The following is a 21010-nucleotide window of genomic DNA, read 5'->3' as shown; positions in this document are numbered from 1 at the left end:
TAAAATCAGAATAAACTTTTAACATGGAAGCGTTATCTTTTGGTTGCATCGATGATTACTGATCTTGTTGGCAGAAAGTTTCAAAATAGATTATGCACGACTCATTTACGCATATTTTCTATATTTCTCACATTTTTATTATCTTGGGTCAAATATAAGATAAATATCTATCGTTCTATATTATCTAAGGAATAATTTCTGAACCCTAGATACTCAGAAGTTTGTGCTTTTGGTTCATGACTATTAATGATAACAAACATGGAAAATGGTTTGTTGATAGTTACGGACGAAGCACAGCAAAGCACGATGTTTATCATAGACATTCAGAATCGCAATATTATGACCTTTGCCATTATTTTCTCAAAATTTTAGTCAGATATTTTACAAGAAACTTATAAACCTATATATTTATTGAAAATTTTTAATTAATTGATAAGAAATTCCCCTCACAAATAATTTTGTATCGAGATAACTTCTGGAAAACGACAATATAGACTGTAAGTACGATTTCTGTCATTATTTTGTCGGCTGCAGATGTTGTTAATAGGCCTGTGTAGCAACGGAAAGCACATCGTTTATCTGCATGAGGCGGTGCCTGTGTCTTTACGATAATAAGACTTTGTTATGGTCACCTGCAGTAAGAGAGGCTTTTAAAAGGCTGGTGAGTGTCGAAGTTTGTATTAATGGAGAGAACTTAGGTAGGCTGTGCTAGGTGTTTGTTAAATGGGTAACTTAGCATTGGGTACTACCTAGTAGTACCTATCTTATCTTTGCCCATCTACCTAAACCAATCATCATTTAGGTACCCATTAGGTCTGAGACTCAATCATACCTGGGCCTCTCAGTTTCTGGTCCGTATGAGGACTATGTTAGCTTTTAGGTATATATTTCTCATGCACATGGTTTATCCTAGGCTAGGCAGCCTATAGGGTAAAACATCACAGCAGGCCAAACAGGCCACCTACATTCAACACTTGCCACCCTCCGAAAAAGTACATTATAACGCGTCCTGACACCGGAGATGGGCATCAGTCGCGACTTGTTGTTGGTGAGAAACGGAGCTAAAGACCTCTACTCTCCTTTCGAAGTAAGTATTTTCTCCAAAGTTAGAAATTAAGGCCAAATTTTAAGATTTAAACAGAGGGTAGTGAAAAGGGTGGCTACGGCAGTGGAAATCTCACCAAAACGCTTTAGAAATTTTTACTTACAACTAAAAATGTTTCAAAGATTGACGCCATCTTGATGTTTACGGAGTCGCTTGTGTCAACAAACTTCCCATTTCCTGTGCTAAATCTGCACACCACTTGTACCCATAGACGCTGGGGCACTTTCATCATAACAATCGTAAACCAACCTCTTACCAGCACTTATTCAAGGGGACTACGGCATTCTTTGCAGCGTTTTGCGCTCTTCAATTGTTTATCAGTGTTGTCAATTGGTATGTGTTTACCCTCCAAACTAGGTATAAGACTTACACAAAACCGGGGAAATAAGTGAAATTAGCGTATCTATTTGTATTATATATACGTACATATTACAGCAATTTTATCATTACTGCATTACTATGACAACTAGAATTCATCGAAACAGTTTGTAAATGCATCGGCGTATGTGTGACGCTCCACTAGATTGGCAACGATGAGTAATTTTTCCTCACGTCGTCTGCTCGTAAGTATACATCCGAAACATTTGTAATTTTTGGGGGTTAATTTGGTTGCAAAAAAGGGATAATAGACATGAATTAAATAAACATTTTGAAGTAAAGTTAAACTAAATATTGAGTAAAGTAAACAATTAAGGGAATAAAGCTTTGCATCTCATAATCAGTGTTGTCGTCTGCTGCTCGTAACTGTGTTTGCCGAGTGAGTGCTTAGGAACCAGGAACCACAGCGTGGTTCAAGTGCACTGTGGAGTGAATTAAGACCAAAATGTGTATAATTACAATCAAATAAGCACTGTGGAGTTTCAGTTGTGATGGCAGTAAGGATAAAAACCACCGATTACAAGGTAAGAATGAATTCAGTTCCAACCATAACCCCGGGAATAACAAGTTTCATACTTTCACTAATATAGGCAACAAAATGTTGTTTTATTGTGCTGATTACAACTGCAATCTTGAGTAAGATCAATAAACGTTACATATATACGCTAACATTGTTCAAATGAGTGCTGGGAAGGCTGGGGAAAGATGGTGGCCGTCACTGATGAGAACCGTCCATGCAAAACGTAGCCGCCATATTGGATTTCAAAACTGCCTTGAAAACATATTTTACGAAGAGCTCACATGCTTATTTTAGTTCGTATGGGGCTTTCATATATCACATTATGTTGACGAAACTTCAGTCTTTTAAATGGTATGCTTAGAGTTGCAATTGTATTCTTGTTTCACCAATTAAATATCGAGTGAATAAGACCCGTCCACTGTGATGAGGGTTGGCCTGCCGTGGTATTCTACCCTAGGTTGCATAGGGTAAAGCACTGCTGTGCTGCCAGGCCACCACCTGTACGGTAGCGTGACCACTTTCCCTTAAAATAACTAGGGTAAACAACCAAGTGGACTGGCCAACTCACCGACTACCGAGGTTTTGGCCACCCTCTGAAAAAGTACTTTAACACGTCCTGACACCGGAGATGGTCATCAGTCATGAGTTGTTGGTGGTGATAACAGGAGCTCAAGACTCTCCTTTCATAATAAGTATTTTCTCCAAAGTTAGAAATTAAGGCCATATTTTAAGATTTAAACAGAGGGTATTGAAAAGGGTGGCCAACGCAGTGCCCACAACCCCTAAACGCTTTTGAAGTTTTTACTTAAACTCCAAATATTTTGAAGATTGACGCCATCTCGATGTTTGCGGAGTCGCTTGTGTCAACAAACTTCCCATTTCCTGTGCTAAATCCGCACACCACTTGTACCCATAGACGCTGGGCACTTACATCATAACAATCGTAACCCCGACCTCTAACCAGCACTTAGGTACCTATTCGTACTTATTCAAGGGGACTACGGCATTCTTTGCGGCGTTTTGCGCTCTTCAATTGTTTATCGGTGTTGTCAATTGGAATGTGTTTACCCTCCAACCTTGGTATAAGACTTACACAAAACCAGGGAAATAAGTGAAATTAGCGTATCTATTTGTAGTATATAGGGTAAAAAACCGCATGGTACAGGGGTGGACCATGTACGATCAATGTGTACAACCCCAAAAAAAGTACATTATAACGCGTCCTGACATCGGAGATGGGCATCAGACGCGACTTCTTGTTGGTGAGAAACGGAGCTAAAGACCTCTACTCCGGTGTCAGGACGCGTTATAATGTACTTTTCTTGGGATTGTACACATTGATCGTACATGGTCCACCCCTGTACCATGCGGTTTTTTACCCTATACATATTACAGCAATTTTATCATTACTGCATTACTATGACAACTAGAATTCATGGAAACGCATCGGCGTATGTGTGAAGCTCCACTAGATTGGCAATGATGAGTATTTTTGCTGTCGTCTGCTCTTACTTCAGAAATATCTGTAATTTTTCAGGGTTAATTTGGTTGCAAAAAAGGGATAATAGACATGAATTAAATAAACATTTTGAAGTAAAGTTAAACTAAATAATGAGTAAAGTAAACAATTAAGGGAATAAAGCTTTGCACCTCATAAAGAGTGTAGTTGTCTGCTGCTCATAACTGTGTTTGTGGAGTGAGTGCTTAGGAACCAGGAACAGCAACGTGGTTCAAGTGCAATGTGGAGTGAATTAAGACCAAAATGTGTATAATTACAATCAAATAAGCACTGTGGAGTTTCAGTTGTGATGGCAGTAAGGATAAAACCACCGATTACAAGGTTTAAATGAATTTAGTCAAACCATGACCCCGGGAATAAAAAATTTCATACTTTTACTAATATAGGCAACAAAATGTTGTTTTATTGTGCTGATTACAACTGCAATCTTGAGTTAGATCAGTAAATGTTACATATATATGCTAACATTGTTCAAATGAGTGCTGGGAAGGCTGGGAGAGATGGTGGCTTGGCTGTGATTACGAACGGCACGTCATGCGGGTGCTGCCATATTGGATTTCAAAACTGCCTTGAAAACATATTTTACGAAGACCTCGCAAACTTATTTGAGTTCATATGGCGCTTTCATATATCACATTATGTTGACGAAACTTCAATCTTTTGAATGGTATGCTTAAAGATGTAATTGTATTCTTGTTTCACCAATTAAATATGAAGTGAATAAGACTGAGCCACGCGGTGACGATGGCTCCACTGTGGTGTTTCCCCCTAATTTACCTCCATGACACTTTCGAAATTTTTACTTAAAATACCTAGGTAACATAGGTAGGTAACAAAATGTTTTATTCTGATGATTACAACTAGTAACTGCTGATTACAATCTTGAGTAGCTACCTACCTAATATCAACAAACATTACATACCTAGGGTATATATACGCAAATGTTGTTCAAATGAGCACTGGGAAGGACGTGGCCTTGATTGTAGAACTGAATTGGACTCATAACCATCACACACCATATTGAATTTAAAAACTGCCATTTATTTTATGAAGACTTCACATGCTTATTTCACTTCATATGGAGATTTCATATATCTCATTTTGTTAACAAAACTTTAATCTATTGAATGGTATGCTTAAATATTGAATTGTATTGTTGTTTCACCGATTAAATATTAAGTGAAAAAGTGGTCTTTTTCTGATCAATGGGCGCACAGCGGTGTTTTACCCTAGGTATCCCTGCTTATATAGGCTACCTGGTATGTGTTCAGCAGCCAACGCGTAATTACTAAGTCATCAATTAAATTTCATTTTAAAGTATTATCTCAAGGTTTGCTTTAAAGGTTTCTGGCTTTCGTTTCTTTTGCTGTCAAATTTTATTTTAATATTAATACCAGCACCACTACCATTAGAATGTACTATTCTGTTCACAGAATGATAAAAAAAACAAAAGACAGTACATATCTTGGTATCAGTAAATATTCAGTAGATTTCAGCATGAGTTTCATAATAATCATGTCAAGGAGACTTTGGGTCACACCACAAAAACTCCACTAATATTTTATTTTACACCAATTCAGCCATGGAGATGTATCAAAATGTGCTAGTTTTACCTGGATGACATAGGCAAAGTGTAACATCCCACAGAAGTACTTAGGCAACTTTTGAAGAAGTACACATGCTTAAGTCCAAGAATACCCAAAATTTACTCTAACCTATAAATAATAGTCTTGTGCATAAAAATATTCCCAGTATATGTAAAGACCTCAGGTTTGTATGTTAGAAAAAATACAACTACTTTAAAAATGTGTTATTTTTTGACTGCCCTCATGATGATCAAAACATATACAGGTTACCCATTAGTTTACCAGATTTATGGGTCATACCTTAAGTTAAGTGGCAAAGACAAACAGTATTGCCCATAATTGAAATATTTATGGTAACCAAACCCATAACTAATAATAATTGCATATAATTTTGAGCCCATGCTAAACCATATGTGAGTTGTGACTGTTAGAATTGAATTGAATTAGGATTATCTGACAATTGCATCACATCCAAAAAAGTATTATGGCAAAGCATCATCAAGTCGTGCAGCTGATAAGTAAAGTCTGATAAGTTGATGGGATACTACATCATTTGATCTACTGCATAGGTTAATTTGATCTGATTTTCTTGGTTTTAAGGAAATCAATAGTTTTTTCACGCTCACATTTCATGTAAACTATGGTGCAGTGCTCAGGATACCAGAATTATGTTATTCCCTTTTTTGCATTTACTGATCATTTTACCATGAAAATCCATTCACAATTTGTTAATATAGTTCATTGATATCTTAGAGATGGAAGATAAAAGTGATCATAGTATTTGAAAATATTTATTATATTAATTGGACCTGATTTATCATAGATTACTATACATTATGCACATTGTTTTTAACAGATAGAAGATGGAACGCAAGTAGAGACAGCAGTTGTAAGATGCGCGTATTGCGTTCAGTATTAGGAGGATGTATGTGTGTGGTAGCATGTGTGGTGGTTTTAACCACACTCACTTCCACACCACCTGCAGGACCAGCCATCCATTCCATAGTATCACACAACTTAAAGGTTGGTATTTGTGTTTGGCATTTATATCATTAAGATTTATTGAATATTTTATTAATCATTTTGCAAAAAATTTTTTATGGCCATTGTCATGAGATTGGGTGCACATTTTAGGTAACAGTGTAATAAGATATTATCTTGGAATTTACTAACTGATAATTAATCCTTTCACTGATATTCAGGAATTATTTTGTAAAAAGAATGTATTATGTGAGAGCTTAATTTTTTTTATCATTAGGCTATGTCATCTTGTGTAAGGAACCTCTGACAAATTTCAGTCAGAAATAAAGTTGTTTGAGAATGAATGGCTTATGTCAAAAATTATTAAAATTTCTATTCCAAAAAAGAATGGTTGTTGTAACTATATACAATATGTTGTAAACCAAGAGAACAATTACTGTACTCATTTCACAATTATAATCCTATTGGCACTTTACACTGCTATACTTAAGAATGTAATCTTATGGTACGTATTTGTGAAAATATTTTTGGGTTTATGATTTGGGATTCAGCTTTTGATTTAGTAGTATATCTGTTTTATTTCAGTTGACAATATGTAATATTGTTATGCATAATCAGACATTTTCAATGCTACTTAGGGTATTAGTTGGCTGCATTTTTTGCATTTATGAAAAAAGTACCTTAACCCCCAAAAATTGCTACAAAAGGTTTCTCAACTGTTTATTGTAGTATTAGGTACGCTTAATAACATATCAAAAGTCTGCCACAGTCTGACTGTGCAGAAGGTCTTATTTTGAAGATGACATCAATTTACTATGAGATTCAGGGCCTCTGTAACACGGTTTTTTCGCAATAACTTTTTATCTATGCATTTCATAAATATAACGCTTATTGAGAATACATATTATATCAACACATAAATTTTGAGTGTATTCTGCACTACGTAGGTTGAATAAATTTGGTACTTATAATGTAAAAGTGACCTTTTTTGAAGACGGGCCAACTTACTCAGAGAAAAGGTTTCGAAAGCACTCGTTACGTAACTTATGACATCATTTCTTCTCTCTTTCTCGATGGATGATTGGCTATACGTAACGAAGGCTAAGCATCTGGCAACAATGACATACAAATTTAAATACAAGCAAAGCAGTACACCTTTATGAACTCTGGAACCTCCCCACTGATAATTGTCATAATGAACAAACCAACAAAATATGTCAATAAATACAAAAACACTTCGATTATTAGTCTAACTCCCAAAATAAGTTTCCAAAGAAATTACAGTCTACTTTATAGGTCACAATCAGATTGACAAGATGTAGGGAATAGTTTGGTAATTACCAAAAACATTGTAGACAAGCTTGATTTGATAACTGCTATATCCAATGTCAAGCAATTTTTATTTATTGGCTATCTACCGATTTACTGAAAAAAAAAATAGCCGGTACCGTATATTGGCTTTAAACCTTCACCAATAATTATCGTCAGAATGGTGACTTCATGAGGCTCCACCCACTTTCGCCTCGTTATAATTCAGGATAACACTGAAGGCTACCATGGGCATTGTTGGATTAGAAAATTTAACTTCTGGTTATAAAAACTAATTTCTCGAGTAGTTGTAAGAAGTGCTAAATGATCCTCAAGGATCCCAGCAGTTGGTCTAAACGTTTAATTCATGTATATTACTGCTATACTGTTGCGGCACTACTGCTACAGTAGTATTACTATGCTAGCACTGATGCCCCACCCACATCTATGTATCGTTCCGCCATTCATAAAGTCTGGGTTTCAGAGCCGATGGCATTTCTGTCTGGTGGATGGGCGGGGCAACATTTAGTCAAAAGGTGTTTGTTTACCTTGCTTACGTAATGAATGTTTTTCGACTCTTGGCTCGTAATCATTGGCCATGGCGTCGGCTAGGTCATTTTTACTCTATAAAAATTAAAACTATCGGGTTTAGGTTATTGATAATGCTGACAAAATTTGTGTGTGGTTGTAAAATGTACATATGTCAACTTTCAGCTACATCCGATGCTTTGACAAGGAACAAAGTCCAAAAAACCGTGTTACAGAGACCCTGAATCTCATAGTAGTCCCAAAATTGCCAAAATACCCATTGCTCCTTAATTATCCAGAAACTAGAGGGGTAATTGTTCATAAGTGAACAAACCTTCGGTCTTAACAATAGGATAATTTCTAGTGTCTAGCTGGATCTGGTTAAATCACAGACAAAAGCAGGAAATCTTGTGAGGTTTGGCAACACTTCCATATACGTATCGGGTGAAGAGTGGTCAAGGACCACGCACCCATGCCACCGCATCAGTCTTCTTAACCGCCAGTACAAGAGTTGTGGTTGACCTCTCTCGGCCTTTACCCGGTTCATTGCCCGTTTTGCTAGTGTTTTAGTGTGTGTGTGCTGTTATTATGGCTGCTTCTGCTCCATCTCAGCAGTGGAAGTTATTTTATAGTAAGAGGGAGCATTGTAGGGTGTCTACTCTTCCTTCGTGGGAGGGATTTTCTTTTTCTCTTCCCGTTGCTTCGTGTCCTGCTGCTGTCACACCCCATATTAGTGTTGTGCCCTTGTTCCCTTCCTTTTCTTCCATCGATTCATCGTTGGAAATATCGGGAGGCCCTCAGGCTGATTTTTGTAATGTCGCCCCTTCTTCTTCAGGAGTTAATTTGATTCCCGAGAGGGAGGAGGCTTTTTCATCGTTGTCTTTTATTTCAGAGTCGGAGGCGTCCAATTGGCGGCGCTTTGGGGGACGCTTGGGCTATGGGGTCCACCGTCCTTGGAGGGTTTGCTGATGCACTTCATGGATGCTTGCTACCCCCCTCCTCATGCTGTCCAGGCCTTCCCCCCTCCTCCTGGCCTTGTCTTCGTGGGTGGCCGAGGTCAGCCATTTTGTATTGCTCTGACAGTGCTGTTTGCCACTTCTTCAAGTCGGAGGGAAGCCGTGGCATCAGCCCCACTAGTAACGTCAGGGGGTCAGTCATTTTGTGTCCCTCCGCCAGTAGCATCTGCTTCCCATTCGGATGAAGGGAAGCCATGACGTCATCGCCGCTTATGGCGTCACTTCCATCGATGCCGTCACTCCCAGTCGTTTCCACTGCGCTGCCTCGCTTGTCTGTGTCGTCATCGTTTGCTACCATGATGTCATCTCTGCCATCCAGTTCATTGCATCTCCCTTCCATGTCATCGGAGCCTTCTCTTGCTGATCCATCTGAGGCTTTATGCTAGGCGGTTCTTAGGAGATTGGACTCTTGTTTTAGAAGATAAGTTGGCTGCCATGTCGGCTGGGAGGACCGGAAGCAAGTGTGTTGCATCGCTCCCGCCTCCTGGGAAGAGATTGTGTAAGGAGCCAGTGCTATCTTCCTCTCCTCCTCCTCCTCCTCCTCCTCCTCCCCCATCTCCGCTGCTTTGGCGTATCAAGTGTTGGAAGGCTAAGGACTTTGCCCTTTCTTCGTCTGCGAGTGAGGAACAGCACATCCGTGTTCCTGAGGGTGTTGGTGTTTCTCAGAGAGTGTTAGTGTATCTTCCCCTGTGCGATGTGCAGTGGCTTCTTCATCCTCTGCATCAAGTCGCGAGTGCGTTTCAACCTCCCTCGTTCATGCACATGTTGCAGGTGCTCCCACTTCTCCTTCTCCATGGCCTATTCATCGCCGTTAGGATCTCAAGGCGCCTATCAAGAGGTCAAAGGTTGTGAGCGCGGAGTTGGTGCAGCAGGAGTCTTTGCCTACCCCTCCCCCTGGTACTTCCAGGAGTTTGACTCCGAGGGATTCTCATTCTATCTTGAGTGTTCGGGATTCCTCCCCAACACACATTCGTACGTCTGCCACGCCTGTGCCCGTTCATGGCCATGTTAGAGAGTTATCTGTTGGTAAAGTGCATAGTGATGTCCCTAGTGTTGTGGTTGATTTGTCGCGGGAGTTGGCGCTTGGATCCAGCCCAGACAGGTTAGTTGGTGTTTCAGGCTGTTTAGCTACTGGTTTTTCCATTAATTTAAACAAGGAAGGCACTTTAGATAAGCCTGCACACCCTTCCCGTCGTCGGTCTCCGTTACTGGAGCAGGAGGAGGGAGGCATGCAAGAGTTTTTGATCTCATTCGTGGATTTAAAAATTTGGAGAGTAGGACTTGGGCATGGTCATCTTACACTCCTTCCTGCTTGGAAGCCTTGCTGAGAGCTATGCAGGATCCCAAGTCATCATTTTAGCTTCCCTTGTCTGGACACGTCCAGTCGGTCTTGCATAAGGTTAACGCCTCTGTTTCAGATCGGGACGGTTCGCTTCGCTCTAGTATAGTACTTCATAGGAAGTACTATGCTACGAACTCTGCTTTTTTAATGTCATGTCATCTTAACCCGGACGTCATTCGTCTAAAGCTGGGATTGACTTTGGAGCAGGTGAGGTCGGTGGCTCCATCCTTGTCTCCACATAATGCCTCAGCATTGGAATCTACAGCAGCCTCCATGTTACAGATGGTTTCTTGGCTGGATTTCTGGTCTACAGCCATTGCCAAGATTGCTTCTGACAGGTCCCCAGAGGGGTTGGTGAGTCCTTCCTCTCTTGCCAGTTTGTTGCAGTCCGGAGGCAAGGCATTTTTGTATATGGCTCACCTCAGTGTTAATTTATGGGCTAATCTTCTCCTGATTAGAAGAGGTGCGCCTTTATCCAGGATGGAAAGATAGGGTGAACCTGAGTCCTTGCTAGCATTGAGGAATGGAGATCGGTTGGAGTCAGTCTCAATTTCTGTTCCCTCGGACCGAGCTGGAGGATGCAATAGACTGGCGCCGGGCTGACACCAAGGACTGATTGGTGCTCCAGGCTGTGTCTAAGTTGGAGTCTTGTCCTCGGAGACGTCCGGCTCCAGCCTAGGTCAGAGGACCAACATCCCTTTCGCTAAGCCGGGAAGGGGCCTCAAGGGGAGAGGTAAAGGGTGTCGTTGGTAGGTTAGGCGCCTCTCCCTCTCTGGTGCCGTGGGTGGGGGGGTGCCAAGCAGGCCATTGGGCCAAGTGGCAGAGTTATGGGGTGGAGAAGTGGGTGGTAAATGTCCTTCGGGTGGGTTATCTACTGCCATTCGACTTCTCTCCCCCTCTCTCGGAGGCTCTCCAGGAGGAAGTGCAGAAGATGCTGGACAAGGTTGCAATAGTAGAAGTGGTGCGTCTTTCTCCGGGGTTTTACAGTCACATCTTCTTAATGCCCAATGCATCGGATAGGTTGGAGACCTGTGATCGACTTATCCACCTTGAATCACTTCATCAGAAAGACAAGGTTCAAGATGGAGACCCCGCGTTCAGTGTTGGCAGCTGTGAGGAAGGTGACTTCATGCTGTCGATAGACTTGAGGGACGCATACTTCCAGATCCCTATTCATCCGACGTCCAGGAAGTTCCTTCACTTTTCTCTTGGGGACAAGGTCTTCAAGTTCAAAGTCCTGTGCTTCAGGCTGACCACAGCCCCTCAAGTGTTCACAAGGGTCTTCTTTCTTATCTCAAGTTGGGCCCATGCTCAGGGTCTGAGGTACTTCGACGATTGGTTGGTCTTGGCAGGTTCCAGGGAAAAGCTGCTGCAGGACAGAGATTGTCTGCTTCGGTTTTGTCTGGAACTGGGCATCATGGTCAACCAGGTAAAGTCAAACCTAGTACCCAGTCAAAGGATTCTCTACCTGGGCTTGATCATCGATATGGCGGTTGCAAGAGTTTTCCCGTAAGATCAGAGTTGGAGAAGTTGCGAGTGATGGCGCGCGACTTCCTGTCAGAACCACATCAGTCAGCTCATCAGTGGCAGGTTCTTCTGGGAGTTTTGTCTTCCCTGGAGAAGCTGGTCCCTCATGGGCGTCTTCATCTTCGGTCTCTACAATGGAGACTGGGGGAATTCTGGTCACCGGTGGGAGACTCACCCCTGTTAAAGGTTCTTCTGTTTCTCGAAGTGAGAGAAGACCTTCATTGGTGGTTGGACGACCAAAATCTTTTGAAGGGTGTCCCTCTGCGTTCTCTCCCACCGGATTTCCTTCTGTTTTCAAACGCCTCCCTTGCGGGTTGGGGGGCTCATTTAGGCGGCCTCCTTCCTCAGGAGTTTGGAGGACAAACAGCAGCATATCAAAGTCTTGGAGTTGAAGGCAGCCTTCCTTGGTCTAAAGGAGTTTTGGGAGAAAGTAGAGGGTCATTCTGTCGTTCTCATGTCGAACAACACCACGGTGGTCGCCCATGTGAACAAGCAGGAAGGCCTGGTTTCACGTCAACTTCACGCCTTGACTGTCGAGGTTCACCAGTGGGCGGTCAGCAATTCGGTAGAGATCTCAGCCAGGTATATCCCAGGCAAACAGAATGTGGTCGCAGACAAACTCAGTCTTCGGGATCAGATCCTAGGCACAGAGTGGTCCCTTCATCAGGTAGTAGCAGACAAGTTCTTCCAGGTTTGAGGGAGACCCATGCTGGACCTTTTTGCGACTTGGTTCAACAGGAAACTGGAGATATTCTGTTCAGTGGTTCCAGATCCTTTAGTGTTAGCGGAGGACACGTTCCAATATCCCTGGTACAACCTGGATGTGTATGCTTTCCCTCCATTTTGTTTGATCCATCAGGTTCTGAACAGGCTGATGAGTTCGCAGGGTCTCGGGATGACTTTGGTAGCCCCTCTGTGGCCTCAGGTGGAATGTTTCCAGATCAGCTGTTGTAGTCAGAGGTTCCGAGGGAAATTCCCCCTTGGCATAGAATCCCTCTCTTCATGGTTGGAGACTATCGAGTATCTCCTCCGAGCAAGAGGCTTTTCTCAGATAACAGCAGGGCATATGTCCAGCATTCTCAGAAGGTCGACCTCTGCAGTTTACTAAGGCAAATGGGCAATCTACTATGACTGGTGTTGTAAACGGGGTCTTTCTCCACGCGGAACTTCTATTCAGCGCATAGCGGACTTTTTAACCTTCCTCAGAAATGAGAAACGTTTGTCCATTTCTGCCATTAGAGGCTACAGGGTGGCCCTGAGTTTAGTGTTATGCCTTAGAGGTATCGACATCTCCTCGTCCTGGGAACTTTCCTTGAGCAATCGAGTTCTCCTAGGGAGCGCAAGCCTCCGACATGGGATGTTTACTTGGTTCTGAGAAGCTTCACTAAGGGTCCATATGATATGAGCCTTTGCGTCGCTCATTTGACAGGAACTTGACGCTCAAGACAGTTTTCCTCCTGGCCTTGGCATTTTCGAAGCGAGTGGGAGAGCTGCACAGTCTGAGCTATGATGTGAAGCACACCAGGGGTTGGAGGTCGGTGTCCTTCGAATTTGTCCCAGAATTCGTGGCCCAGACCCAGAATCCCTCTGTGCACGATGATAGGTTCACTTCCTTTTCCATTCCATCACTGAATGATTTTGTGGTTAGTGATGCTCAAGAGCTTTTGTTGTGTCCTGTCCTGTTGCACCTTAGGCCAGGCTGCTGCAGTATTTTTGTTAGCACAGGACGTACAAAGAAAGAGGCGTCGAAGATACGGGAAGCCATCAGACAAGCATACTTGACTCTTGATGATGCCACCATCACGTCTGTGCAGGCTAGAGCGCATGACTTTAGGGGTATTGGTCCTTCTCTGGCTTTCAAAAAGAACTTGGCTGCACATAGTGCTGAGCGCTGGTACTTGGTTACACCAGTCATGTTCACCTCTTTCTATCTTAAGGATGTTGCCCACAAATCTATGGACACATTTTCCCTGGGTCCTGTGGTGGCTGCCCAACAGATGTTGTAACTCATTGCCCTAAACAGGGCACTTTTGTATCTTACCTGAGATGATTGTGTTTATGAGAGAATGAGTGAGTTGGCTGGTCTCTTTCTTTCTCTTGTACCTATCCTTCTCCCTTCAGGTGGGTTAAGGAATAGACACGTCATTCGCTGGACTGATCTGATACAGGTGAGTAAGGTAGTCATGCTGATAATGTGGTCGCTTGGTATGCAAATGATTAACCCTCTATTCGATAGCATATGCTCCGCTCCTTGGCAAGGGGGAGTTGGGAGAGGTAACAAACCTTGGTGTGTTGGTTTGTTAATTGTGTTGGTTCCCTATGCAATGATTCTCCCATATATCATTGTACGTCGCTCAGTGTCTGGGTGGTTAGATATAAATTTATCTAGCTTCTCACAGGCTTCAGTCCCTCTCCGGAAGTTATTTCTTCTGGAGCTGGACTGGTGGGTAGGCCCCCAGCCAGTTTAGGATGTCTTGTACCTCCCTCCAAGTATAAGTCTATCCTATTGTTAAGACTGAAGGTTTGTTCGCAGATGAACAAATGACAAATTTTCTAAGACAATTTGTATTTTTCATAGCTACAAACCTGAGGTCTTAACATTGTACTGCCCACCTCTAGCCACCCCTCTGTCTTGCTAAGACATCCTGAGTTGGGAAAGACTGACGCTGTGGTATGGATGCGTGGTCCTTGACCACTTTTCACCTGATATACGAACGCGTTGCCAGATCTCACAAGATTCTTTGCTTTCAACTGCAATTTAACTGGATCCAGCTAGGCGCTAGAAATTATCTTATTGTTAAGACCTCAGGTTTGTTGCTATGAAAAATACAAATTGTCTTAGAAAATTTGTCATATTTTGATTTTATTTTCATGACTACAGTGGACCCCCCGTATTCGCGTTCTCTGGATTTGGAGACTCACACATTTGTGGAAATGAAATAATTATTCTCTCTCTCTCTCTCTCTCTCTCTCTCTCTCTCTCTCTCTCTCTCTCTCTCTCTCTCTCTCTCTCTCTCTCTCTGTATTGTATGATAAATAGATTATTTACCTAATACATAACATGCAATTTTTAAATATTAGTGAGAAAAAATAATAATAATAATGAAAATAATACATTATTACAATATTTATGTATTTCTTTACTAGTAAGTTATTTAAAAAATTAAAGAACAGAATTCATCCATGTCTTATGCCTTTAAGTTGTGAAGCGAGAGGGGAGGGTGGGCATATCAGAAATGTCACATTATATATTTGACAGAAAGTAACCTTAGGTCTAAATTGTTGCCAACTCATTCACTCTGCCAAAGGGTAGAATGAGAAATGGATAGGTAGGCAAATAGATACTTAGTCCAGCCCCCCCCCCCCCCCCCCCCCCCCCCCCCCCTCTCTCTCTCTCTCTCTCAGGCTGTTTTTAGCGTCTTTATAGGGGTTCCAAACATTCGCGTGTTCTAACTATTCACAGGTGGGTCTGGTACGCATCCCCCGCGAATATGGGGGGACCACTGTATATATATATATATACAGGGAGTCCCCGGGTTACGACGGGTTCGTGTTACGACATTCCAAGGTTAAGGCACTTCTCAATTATATTCATCAGACATTATTTCCAGGGTTACGACGCATGTTCCAGGGTTACGACGCCTACAACACTCATCTGGCAGATGAAATATGACACCAAAAATGCAAAATAATCAGTATTTAAAAGTTTTTTAGATGAAAAATGCAATAAGAATGCAGTTTACATAGTTTTCATTGCACCAATAGCCTTAAATGTAAGGTTTTCTTAGGATTTTTTATGATGTTCCGGCTTACGACAATTTTCGGCTTACGACGCGTCTCAAGAACAGAACCCTGTCGTAACCCGGGGACTGCCTGTATAATATATATACGTATATATATATATATATATATATATATATATATATAATATATATATATATATATATAGATATATATATAATATATATCATATATATATATATATATATTAGTATATATATATATTTGTGATTGTAAAATGTTCAAGATGACTTTGAAATTATATTAGTAAAATCATTTCAAAGATTAATACAGTAACAGAATAATAATTTAGGTAATTTTGATGTAGGATGATACTTTAAGTATACATTTGGTATTTGAACTTTCAAGATAGGCAGTTATAAGCATTTTGAGGGGGGGAATTCTAAATATTCGTGGATTCTAGCTATTTACAGGTTGCGGGGGCGGGGGGGAGTCTGGTACGCATCTCCCGCAAATACGGGGAGAGTTTACTGTACTGGGATTTAAATAAATATATTAAATTCCTAGATTCCTAAAACAGGAGTTTAGACAGTAAATTTACCTGTGTAAAATTATTTAAAATAATTTTTTTTTTTGGCACCCATATTGATCCTCCTTATTAAATTTTCTATATTTATATCTAATTAGACCTACTTCAGATATGCTCTTTGGATTCCCAAATCACCAAAACAGGTGTTTAGACACTAAATTTACTTGTATAAGATAAATTACAGTGAATAATGGAGATTTTCATAGTATGGTGGCCATATTGGTCCGCTACCTTGAACTTTGAGGGTATATAATCACTTCAATATAATGCAGATATTCTTCTAATTGAGCTTCCAAATCCTCAATACATATATAAGGTGTTAGGCACCAACATTAATTATTTAGTTTGAATAATGAAGAGTAATGGGCATTTTAAGGATTTAAGGGCTAATGCAATGAATCCCTTGTATTCGCAGACTCATATTCATGGACTCCAGATTTGGGGACTCATGTATTCGTGGATTCCTCTACAGGCATTATTCGTGGGAAATTCACCTGTTCTCAATATTTTTCTATGAAAAATCAATAAATTACTGTATTTTCTTATCCGTTTCATCATAAAAGGCACTTTTTGTGATAAAGCTATTAAAAAATCAAGGTATACAAATTTTCTTGAGTTTTAACTAACTAAATTGTCAGTATTAAGCATTTTTGTACATGAACTTTCCTGTCAGACATATACTTAGCTTACGTCTCTGACGTCACGACAGAATTCAAAACTCGCGGCAAACGCGACAGGTAGGTCAGGTGATCTACCTTACCCGCCGCTGGGAAGCGGGTGTAAGAACCAACGTACCTTTCTTGCCAGATTTTTTCTGTCGTCGGTGTCGACCACACCTGTTGTCGGTACCTCTTGACAGTTGGATTCTTTTCTCGTTTTTGCCCTGGATTGTTTCTACGGACTTTTGGTGAAGTATCCGATTCTTTGGCTTGGCATTCGCGATTTGTGGACCGTTATTTGACTTTTCTTTGGATTTTTCTTTGGATTCATGATGTCTGATGTTGATACTAAGAAAACTGCTATGTTTAGAGTTTGTTGTATGACTGAGTGTAAGGTGAGGCTACCGAAAGCTGCGGTAGACCCTCACACAGTATGTTTGAAGTGTAGAGGGAATGAATGCACCTTTAATAATCCTTGTAATGAATGTGAAAAGCTGAATGAGGATGAATGGAAGTCTTTGTCTTCCTACTTGAGGAAGCTTGAAAAGGATAAAGTTAGGAAAGCTTCTTCTAGGAGCAGTAGTAGATCTCGTATTAGCGAGTTGGATATAGATAATCCTATTTTAGAAGTAGCTCCTTTGTCAGTTTCAGCTCCTGCTCCCTGCACCGAAGCCGAAGATGCGCCTTCGGAAGTGGCCTCCGTGAAAGCCACCATTCACAGTATGGAGATGAAAATTAAACATTTAGAAGGTAAGAGTGATTCCAATAGTGATTTGTGCAGTGATCCCAGTGCAGTGGAGGGTGCATCTGATCGGCTCCCTAATGCTTCCAGGCCTAGACCTCTTCCAGACTCCCAGTCCCAGTGGAGGAGGAAAGTCGAAAGCTGCAGGAAGGTTAGGGAGCATCCCCACCGGTCAGGCGTCCCCTCGGTAGCTCCTGTTGATCGTTCCCAGGCTACCTTGGATCGCTCCAAGAGAGAAATCTTGCGCCAATACTTCTCATCTTCGCCTTCGCCTTCTCCTAAACGAGGATGGAGCTCTTCGGAAGCCTCGCGCCCTTCGAAGAGAGCCTGGAACGCTCCCTGCGCCCTTCCATCCAGCCCTGAAGTTTTTTCGGAAGAGCCTGAGGTGGAAGCGAAAAAACGTAAGAGATCTCTGGAGTATCGTTCCCCGAGCAGAGATCAAGCCTCGTCATTGTTCAAGAGTTTGTGAATTCTCCTGCAAGGGTGTTGGCTAACCTTCAGGCGCAGATTTCGGCTCTGGCTGGCTCTCTTTGCGTGTCGTCTCGTTGTAGGAAGGACGTCTCGCTTCCTGTAAAGAAGTCCAGGCTCCCCTCTCCTGACTCTCGCTATTCGACGGAAGCGGCCCGCTCGCCTGTGCGTTCGGAGTTTCGCAGGAGACTTTCTGCTTCGGACAAGATCCCATCTGCGTCCAAGCGCCATTCGCCTGACAGACAGGATGTCTTTGTTTCTCCTTCGGACAAGGAGCAGGCTTCTCGTAGGAGATCTTCGCCCTACAGATGCTCTTCTCGAGACAGGATCGCTCCCCTTGATAGGCACCAAGAGCCTAGTAGGCGCTACTCGCCTCGTAGCCGCTCCTCGTCTCGCCTCCACTCTCCTGTTGACAAGCGCCCTAAATCGGACAGGCGCTCTTCGCTGGACAGGCGTCAAGAGCCTGTTAGGCACGCTTCTCCTGCCAGGTGCTCTTCACCTGACTTTCACTCTCCTCGAGTCAGGCGCCGAGATCATGGCAGACGCTTCTCCCCTGGTAGGCGCTCTCCCAGTAGGCGCCAAGAGCCTGGTAGCCGCTTCTCTCATGGCAGGCGCTGTTCGCCTGGTAGCCACTCTCCTTTGGATAGGCGCCAAGAGCCTGATAGAAGTTTTTCTTCAAACAGGCTCTCTGCTCCTGACAGCCGCCTTACTCCTGTTAGGCTCCAAGAATCTGGAAAACGCCCTCCTCAAGACAAGAAGGATTTTGCGAGTAGGCAAGTTCCAGAAGTTTTGTCTCCAAGAGTCAAACCTCACTCTTCAAGAGACTTTTCTAAAGGTAGCCGCGCCTCTAAGGATCATGAGGGCTCTTCTGATGACGAAGAACAGGATCCCTCGGAAGAAGAAGGACCAAAAGACTCCTCTGTTTCCTCGTATAAGAGGTTAACAGATTTGCTCCTTCAAGAGTTTGGAGATATCCTTTCTCCTGTGGCTCCTCCTTCTCCTCTTTCTTTGTTCTCCACTTCGAAGACTTCGAAGGTTTCATCTTGTGTAAGGATGAAACCGACTATTTCAATGAAGAAGGCACTTAGAGGTTTTGGGGAATGGCTCCTTGCTAAGGAAGAGAAAGGGAAGACTGTTTTCTCTTTCCCTCCTTCTAAACTGACTGGCAGATTAGGATTCTGGTACGAATCAGGGGAACCTTTAGGCCTCGCTCTCCCTTCTTCTGCTGACTCGGACTTCTCTTCACTGGTGGATTCCGCTCGTCGATCTGCCCTCCTGTCTGCCAAGACTACGTGGGGGATGAACAAACTTGACCACCTACTGAAGGGAATGTTCCGAGTCCTGGAAGTTTTCAACTTCCTTGACTGGTCTTTAGGAGTTCTGGCTAAGAAGACCCAGACCCCGGATTCCCTGTCTCCTGAAGATCTTACTTGCGTCCTCACTTGCATGGACAAAGCATTGAGAGACGGCTCGAGTGAAGTCTCTTCACTGTTTGGAGCCGGAGTGATAAAGAAGCGGTCGGTTTACTGTTCGTTTCTCACTAAGGCAGTTTCGCATGCACAAAGGGCCTCACTTCTTTACGCTCAGCTCTCTCCTCTGCTTTTCCCCAAGAAATCATTCAGGATGTCTCGAGTGCCCTTTCAGCCAAGGCTACTCAGGACATGTTAGCCCAGTCGGCCAGGAAACCTCGCTCTGTCTTCCAACCCAAGACCAAGAAAGAGACTCCTCTGAGGCAGGAGCCCTTTCGAGGAGGACCCACTGCCAGAGTTTCTTCAACCAGAGGATCTAGACCTATTAGAGGTAAAACCTTCTCTAGGTCAATCAGAGGCAAGAAATAGCGATCAAGGACTCCAGACATCAGTGGGTGCCAGACTACTGAAATTTGCCGACGTCTGGGCCCACAAAGGGGCAGACAATTGGTCCCTATCGATTGTCAGCAAAGGATATCTCATTCCCTTCTCGTCAAGGCCACCATTGACGATGACTCCGAGGGAGTTGGTGGCCAGGTACAAGGACCCCATCATGAATCAAGCCCTTTCTCTAGCAGTAGATCTGATGCTAGAGAAGGAGGCTATAGAACTAGTGGAAGATCCCCGCTCTGCGGGTTTTTACAACAGGCTATTCCTAGTTCCGAAGAACTCAGGAGGATGGAGACCGGTTTTGGATGTAAGCGCCCTGAACGTCTTTGTGGAAAAGAGGAGGTTCGCCATGGAGACGACTTCCTCAGTGTTAGCGGCTCTTCGTCCAGGGGACTGGATGGTGTCACTAGACCTTCAGGATGCTTACTTTCATGTGCCAATCCATCCTTCTTCACGAAGTATCTGCAATTCATGATGGGAGGAAACATCTTCCAATTCAAGGCCTTGTGCTTCGGCCTGTCGACTGCACCCCAAGTTTTTAATGAAAAACGTGGCGCAGTGGCTACATTTGGAGGGAGTGAGGGTGTTGCTATATCTCTACGACTGGCTAATCAGAGCAGAGTCTCAAGAAAGATGTCTGGAGGACCTTCAAAAGACCCTTACATTGGCAAGTTCTCTGGGACTTCTGGTGAACTTCCAGAAGTCTCAATTAATCCCCAGTCAAGAGCGGATCTATCTGGGGATTCGGATAGTTTCTCTGGCTTTTCGGGCTTTTCCGTCGCCAGAGAGGATAGCTCGTTGCTACGAGAAACTAACGACCTTCATAGAGAAAGATGCATGCACAGCGAGGGAGTGGATGAGTCTGCTGGGGACACTCTCCTCGTTGGAGCAATTCGTTTCTCTAGGAAGGTTGCATCTCAGGCCTCTACAGTTCTTCCTATACCAGAACTGGAGGCGTCTCTCCCTAGATCTGGAGTTCTCCTTCAAGATCTCAACGGGAATCAAGAGGGACCTTCGGTGGTGGAACAACCCACTCCGTTTTGTGGAAGGAATGTCTCTTTACATGCCGAACCCCAACCATGTGTTGTTTTCCGACGCGTCGGAAGCAGGTTGGGGAGCGACGCTCGGGACAAGAGAAGTGT

The 21010-nt window shown here is 42.9% G+C and overlaps 1 protein-coding gene across 3 annotated transcripts in view; it reads left to right on the top strand.

The window, feature by feature from the left end:
* Window positions 1-522: 522 nt before the first annotated feature.
* The window catches only part of LOC135204034 (uncharacterized), a 137973-nt gene continuing 117485 nt past the window's right edge, over window positions 523-21010 (top strand). For all 3 annotated transcript variants that reach the window (XR_010312080.1, XM_064233976.1, XM_064233975.1), the window contains exons 1-2: window positions 523-661; window positions 5965-6131. Coding sequence is in view for 2 of the 3 variants with exons in the window: in XM_064233976.1 (XP_064090046.1) it covers window positions 6003-6131 (129 nt within the window). In the remaining variant the exon portion in view is untranslated. The remainder of the gene's footprint in view (window positions 662-5964; window positions 6132-21010) is intronic.

Source organism: Macrobrachium nipponense, chromosome 44 (genome assembly GCF_015104395.2).
Source record: "Macrobrachium nipponense isolate FS-2020 chromosome 44, ASM1510439v2, whole genome shotgun sequence".
In the NCBI taxonomy this organism is placed as follows: domain Eukaryota; kingdom Metazoa; phylum Arthropoda; class Malacostraca; order Decapoda; family Palaemonidae; genus Macrobrachium; species Macrobrachium nipponense.
Note: the sequence above shows the minus strand (reverse complement) of the source record. Positions and strands in the feature narration are given on the sequence as shown.